Genomic DNA, 6,906 nt, shown 5'->3' with positions numbered 1-6,906 from the left:
CATCCCCACAAGCATCCAAGAATCATTGCTTCCCAGCTACATTCTTTCCTAATAAAGTAACGGCTTCTACTTGCCCTATGCTTCAATCCACGGTCCAGGAAGATAATGTGTGTTATCACGATACCCAACCAGAAGAGGTAAAAGATTGTTCTTACCACAACTGAGTTGTCCAGTGTCTGAGTATCAGACATACTGAATAAACCACAATTACCACAGTGCAGTGGCTCTGCCCTATCTTTCAGACAAAACACAAACGGACAAATTCTGCCCTCAGTAACATCCACGCAACCCCACAAACTTTATTGAGGATGTACAAGTGTAACTGAGAAAAGAATTTGGGTAAAAATACTTAGTGTAGTAATTTTAAAGTAGATCAGATACTAACACAGGGGTCGGCAACGTTTATGCACGCGGCTCACCAGGGTAAGCACCCTGGCGGGCCGGGCCAGTTTATTTACCTGCTGACGCAGCAGATTCGGCCGATCGTGGCCACCACTGGCCGCGGTTCGCCGTCCCGGGCCAATGGGGGCAGCGGAAAGCCGCGACCAGCACATCCCTTGCCCGTGCTGCTTCCCGCTGCCCCCATTGGCCAGGACGGCGAACCGCGGCCAGTGGGGGCCGCGATCGGCCGAACCTGCCGCGTCAGCAGGTAAATAAACTGACCCGGCCCACCAGGGTGCTTACCCTGGCGAGCCGCGTGCCGAACGTTGCCGACCCATGTATTAACATATTAAACATTTTCTCAGCAAAGCAAACCAACCAGCACCTACTTTTATTCCTGTATCCAGCTTTCGTGTCATCCCTTCACTCCATATAACAGAATCATTTTCTACAAAAAGCAGACTCTCTATGTTTTCATTCCATATTTGATAAACTAGATGCTGAAATCCAGGTGTAGAGTCCAAAGGTTCAATTCCATAGCTGACATTCTTTAACTGCAGTATCCCTCTGAAAAAGCCAAAATTATGTGAAGCTGTAACATAGTTTGAATGAAACCACAGTCAGTCTGAAAGGCAACAGATACTGTAAATGCAAAAAAACCTTCTGAATTATTTAATTTCTGTATTTAAATAAAAGTGATGTCATTACCTAAGTCCAGAACAGGTGCTGAGTGTCACAACTGAATTTGGAAAACCTGCAATATAGCCTTTGTAGAAACAATCACGCTAGAAAAAATAATTTAAGAAAAATTAATGGCTTACTTATCAGTAAGGGGAGTTCACCACCCAAGAGCTGGAAATCATTTTAGTATTGAAATGCTGAGGCAGTGCACATCCATAATTATTTAGGTTATGTTGTCACTCTAACTTTAAAGGATATGCTCCCAATGAAAAGTATATGGGGACAAAGGGCCCACCATCTGTAAACGTGAGTAGATATGAGTGAACTGGAAAATTCCAAATGATCAACTTTTCTGTCTTTGTACCCCTCCCAGGGCCAAATTAAACTTTTGTGGACCCCACCCCGCACTTGGCCCATGCTCTGCTCCAAGGCCCCGGCCCTGCTCTGCATCTTCCCTCAAGGCCCCGCCCACCACTCACACACAGAGGGGAGGGAGCAGAAAAGAGGGGGGGCAGAGAGGGGCAAGCAGTGGGTAGAGGAGGGGTGGAGAAGAACAAGCAGTGGGAGGGGCCTCAGGGGGAAGAGGCTGAGTAGGAGCAGAGCCTAGGGGCAGAGCACAGGCTGAGTCAGGGGCAGGGCCGCAGTCCAGGCACCAGGGCCCCTTCTGAGTGTGGGCCTGACGCCACGGTGTCACTGTAAACCCAGTACTGTTCCCTCTACTGAACTTCACTCTTCGGGAACCATTATCTATTTATCTTAGGTACTTGTATGGCCTCCATCACCACAGTATCTGAGCATCTCAATGTATTTATCTTCATGACACTCATGTAGGGTGACCAGATGTCCCGATTTTATAGGGACAGTCCCGATATTTGGGGCTTTGTTTTATATAGGCGCCTATTATCCCCCACTCCCATCCCGATTTTTCACACTTGCTATCTGGTCACCTTACACTCATGAGGTAAGGAAGTTCTATTATCCTCATTTTACAGATGGAGAATTGAGGCACAGAGAGACTAAGTAACCTGCCAAAAGCCACACATGAAGCCTGTGCTGAGGAGAGACTTGAAACCGGGTCTGCCAAGTCCTAGACTAGCACCCTAATCATTGGACCAGCCTTCCTCTCCAATATTCTAATACTATGAGCAAGTACTTTGAGAAGGTACTGTTAGCCTGTCGATAATATTAAAGAGAAAAGCTTAGGGTGCATTACTCTTCTGAAACTAGCATCTGCCATTGCCATTAACTGCAGATTAAATCCGACTTTGGGGATCTGGGGAGAACAGTTTATGGATAATAAGCTAATATTATCTATAGTGAAATGCTCAGGATTGTAAGAAACCCATATTTCTTTTACATCTATGTTTTTCTTTTGATTTTACATATAATTGAGATCTTCACAATTATGTTATTGATTTTATGAGTTTCAAAAATGTTCAGCATTGGCTCTCCACTCCACTCCAACTAACTTTAATGGGAACAAAATTAGGTCAACACTAACAGCTTTAGAAAATCCCACTCTAAAACTCTGTTGTAGTGCCTTTACCACAGATGCTTTCTTGATAAGGCTGTTAATTTAATACAGTTCTAAATTTAAAAATAATAATTTTTACTCTTAGTAATTCTAATGGATATTTGTACCTTTCATTGAAGAAGCCCATACCAGGATTAGCAATAAATAAGAAAAGTCTAAGGTACTTTCCAACAGGAGAGTCATTTTAATACTTAAAAATATAAGTAAAATCCCCAGAGAGTATTTCTAACAGCGAGTCTATTTTGAAAAAGCTAAACCTGCAAGACACTGTCAATAAATCTTACCTTAATATGTGGGAAATTAGAATGAACAGACCCCTCTTGGCTGTAAGTATACACCCTGAAATTATTGGGTAAAAAAACTCTATTTAAAAAAAAGAAAAGAAAAAAGTTTGAATTCCAAAATAAGTATTATACATTCCCGAAAAATTAAAGAGCACTCACACTTATTTCAGCATGCTGCAATGATTTTTTTCCACCCTTTAGTTCAATTTCTTGAGTCACAATTTAATATTTTATGTTTTCTTTCCGATTGGAAAATTGTTGAGTTAGATGGGGTGACAGTAATGATCAGCCTTCAAGGTACACAGCTACAAACCCTTCTGAGGATTCCAAGTTCTTTTGCTGTTTGCCAGTCAGCTTCTCAATCTTCTCCTTAAGTCTTGAAACTCAAGGATCTGTGAGGGTATTTCCTACTCATCAATTGTCAGTGCATAATAATAAGAATAACAGGCTAAAGCAACAAGATAGAGAAGTATAAGTTTGGACTCTTACAGACAAAAAATAATAACCAAAGACTGGAAAACAAAGGGAAGTTAAAAACAAGTCATCCAATACCTGACAGGATTTATTAGAAACATTTATAATAGCAGATCACACAGTACCCAGCCAAAGGGTGAGGAAGAAAGTCAGTCACTTACTGTTGCTTCAGGTGAAGGGTATATGACCTCTCTTCTATTGTAATAACATAGGACACCTGGTTCTAACGCATCCAGAATGACAGAGAAAAAGAGATTTACTAACACAGTATTTTAAATAGCTCAATAATTCTGCATCTACTAAACATGAACATAAATTTAAAGTGCTCAATGAAGAAGTACACTGCAAGTGTTTCTCAAGAGAAATGGACCAATTGAGATTAAAATACACCAGACCAGGGTTGACCCCTCTTGACATCTACCAAAACATATTGTGTTGTGCCCTTCCAAAGCTCTGTGCTGTGCAGAGTGACTCAATCTTTTCTTTCTTAAGCTGTATCATATGTTCCTTTTAAAAGCTTCTTGTCTATAAGCAACCACAGCTAAGGAGAAGGAGGAAATGTTAAAAGGAAAAACAATATAACAATTCAAAATATGTAGTTACAATTAATAAACTAGGTGAAATCCTGCTCCAATTACCACAGGGGACAAAATCACATATCAGTATACACTATATAATTTACAAGAATATTTTATGTGGCAATAAAATTTCTATACAAAGTGATATAGTATAGGAAGTTATTTTCATGGGAACCAAATAATTATACTGATAGTGCAAGTGAGCACAAACCCACCAGGGTTCCTAATATCATGATGTACAGCTATCATAAAAGTGACTGTAAAACCATTTAAAAATAATTGAATACAATCATCAATAAAAATGATTAGACTTTAAAAAACAAGTAACATTATGTGAAAATTATTTACATAAGAATTGCCATAATGGTTCAGACCAGTACTAGTCTAGTCTATTATCCTATCTCCAGCAATAGCTTGTACCAGATATATCAAAGGCAGGTACAAGAAGTATAGTGGACCATTATGGAATAACCTGCTCATAAATTAAATTTATTCCTAATTCCCTTTCATTAGTGTTTGGATTATACCCTGAATAAGGAGGGTTTATATCCCTTATAAAAATTATGTTATCCAATAAAACTTTTATTTCCTTTTAGCAATCACACATATGTTGCCTTTCATTTCCATTGAATATTTCATTGTGCTTGCTCTTATTTTATACATATCATCATCATCATGTCCCCTCTTGTTCATCTTCCTTCTCAACTGAACTCTCCTAATCTCTCCTCATACAGAAATTTTTCCATGTGTTGAACTGTTTTGTTGCCCAACTCGAGAACTCTTCTATTTCTGTAACACTTTTCAGAGACAAGATGTCTAGAACTGAATGCAATATTCCAGGTGAGAGTGCGTTATCAATTTGTGTAATTGGATAATATTTTCAGTATTATTTCTATCCCATTATTTATATACACTTTATTTGTTTTTTTTGACCGGAGCTGAACTCTGAGCAAATGATTTCAATGAGATATTCACAATGAACCACGGGGATCTTTCTCCTGAGACATTACATTAATTTAAAACACTGCAATACATGCAAATAATTTAAATTAGTCCTTCATTGAGCATTACTTTGCATTTGACAAGACTAAGACTGCCAGTAAATTTCATGCCAATACCTGTAAGATTTTGGAAGCTGAAACTTTTTAAAAAATGTTGTACAAGAGATTTGCAGCTCCCCATTAAATCTAGAAGTTTAAATGCTCGAGCTCTTCGCCATATCCAGGTCAGTATATCAAGATGATTGACTGTACAATATTTCATGATGGTACACAAATTATAAAAGCCACAAGAATTTGTGCACAGAAGGATTTCTAGTTGTACCTTCGGCTAAGCAAAATTATTATATACGAGTCCATATTATTCTTAATTATAAGCACTAATACCTGATTTCCATTTTGATATGATGGCATTGACCATGGAACCATGATTTGCAGAAATGTTCGTTGAGAACCTAGGGAAGAAAAAATCTTCACTAACTATATTTATTAATATTCCCCCTGTCATACATCACCCTTCACTATCTGCCTAAACTGTTCCTTCCTATCCATCCTCCCATCTCAATCACCAGCCATGGCTTCCTCTCCATTTCTGAATGCAATATAAAACTGCCATCTTGGTGTCTGGCATGCTTGACTGACTCTCTCTTCAATCTGCTCCGGGTCCACATCCACCTTATTCCCCATATAAACGCATACTACTCCTCTAATCTTGGCTTCCTCTCTTTCTGCTTCATTCGCCGAAACTGGGGGAAGGTTTTAAGCTTTTATTTTTGCTGCCTGTTTACCTGGCACTTTCTCCCTCTGAGCCAATCCAATCAAGTTTCTTCTTCAAATGTAAGCTTAAAACTTTTCCCTTCACCTAGCTAAATGCCTTGCTCCCTTCCTTGAATTTGTGTCAAATGTGAAATTGCTTTATCAATGCCCTGATTTCTAGCTCTCCCCTTTTCTGCAGGCTCTTGGCCCACCATGCCCTGTCTCGCTGTTCCCAGTTCTACAGTGTCACCTCCATTAAGGCCTGTTGTGCTACACTGCTTGGAGAGATGCAACACGAAAGATCTTTCCTGGAACACATAATGATGAACACTGGGTGAGAGAACAAAATCTGCCAGGGCCTGGGACTCACAGGATTCAACTCCCTGATTAATTTACCTCAGAGGTCTGGCTCTCCACCAAGCCTCTCCCTTCTTCTCTCACCTGGAGGGTCAGGGATAGGGGAGCTGTAGGAGGTACAGCAAAAGGCTTCTCAGTGCTGAGGGTGGCTCTTGAGGGAGCAGTGACATGGGAACAGAGCTGATGTCTCTGGGGGTGAAGTGGCATGGAGATGTCTGTCTCCAGGGAGCCAGTGACATCAGAAGAGCTCTCGCAGCACCCACCCATACAGAATGACACACCGGGGGGGGGGTGTCCTATCCCTGAAGCGGGGGCAGTTGCCAGAAGACCATGCAGTGAAATGGGGATCTCTCTCCCCGGAAGGAGGGGGGCAGTGATATAAGGTAGGTCTCTTTTCCCCGGAATGGGGGAGAATTGGCATGGGGGACTCTCTCTCCTGGGTAGGGGGAAGAGTGACATGGGGGACAGTGAGGGAGGTCTCTCCCAGGGAGTCAGTGATGGGGGCAGTGACATGGGGGGTCTCTCCTGGGGGGATGTGACTGGGGGGGTCTCTCCCAGGGGAGAAGTGACATGAGCCATGTTTCCTGGAGGGGTGAGGGGCACTGACAAGGGGGGGCCTCTCCCTGGCAGGGGCAGTAACATGAGGAGTGTCTCCCTGGCCAGGGGAGGACGGGGGGGCGGGGAGCAGTGACATGGGAGTCTCTCCTCGGGGTGGGGAAGAGTGACATGGGGGACAGTGAGGGAGGTCTCTCCCAGGGGGATCAGTGATGGGGACAGTGACATTGGGGGGTCTCTCCTGGGGGCAGTGACAAGGGGGGGTCTCTCCCGGGGGGCAGTGACATGACCCGTCTCCCCCCGGGGGG

The 6,906-nt window shown here is 42.3% G+C and overlaps 1 protein-coding gene across 1 annotated transcript in view; it reads right to left on the bottom strand.

Annotated features, from left to right (window-relative positions):
- Window positions 1-1,110: 1,110 nt before the first annotated feature.
- The window catches only part of LOC117873033 (disintegrin and metalloproteinase domain-containing protein 18-like), a 46,225-nt gene continuing 40,429 nt past the window's right edge, over window positions 1,111-6,906 (bottom strand). Inside the window, exons 21-24 of the mRNA XM_034762014.1 lie at window positions 5,318-5,385; window positions 3,516-3,577; window positions 2,881-2,959; window positions 1,111-1,166 (exon numbers count right to left, since the gene is read on the bottom strand). Coding sequence (XP_034617905.1) covers window positions 2,942-2,959; window positions 3,516-3,577; window positions 5,318-5,385 — 148 coding nt within the window. The 3' untranslated portion in view covers window positions 1,111-1,166; window positions 2,881-2,941. The remainder of the gene's footprint in view (window positions 1,167-2,880; window positions 2,960-3,515; window positions 3,578-5,317; window positions 5,386-6,906) is intronic.

This window comes from Trachemys scripta, chromosome 2 (genome assembly GCF_013100865.1).
Source record: "Trachemys scripta elegans isolate TJP31775 chromosome 2, CAS_Tse_1.0, whole genome shotgun sequence".
In the NCBI taxonomy this organism is placed as follows: domain Eukaryota; kingdom Metazoa; phylum Chordata; order Testudines; family Emydidae; genus Trachemys; species Trachemys scripta.
This window is presented reverse-complemented; position numbering and strand designations above follow the sequence as displayed.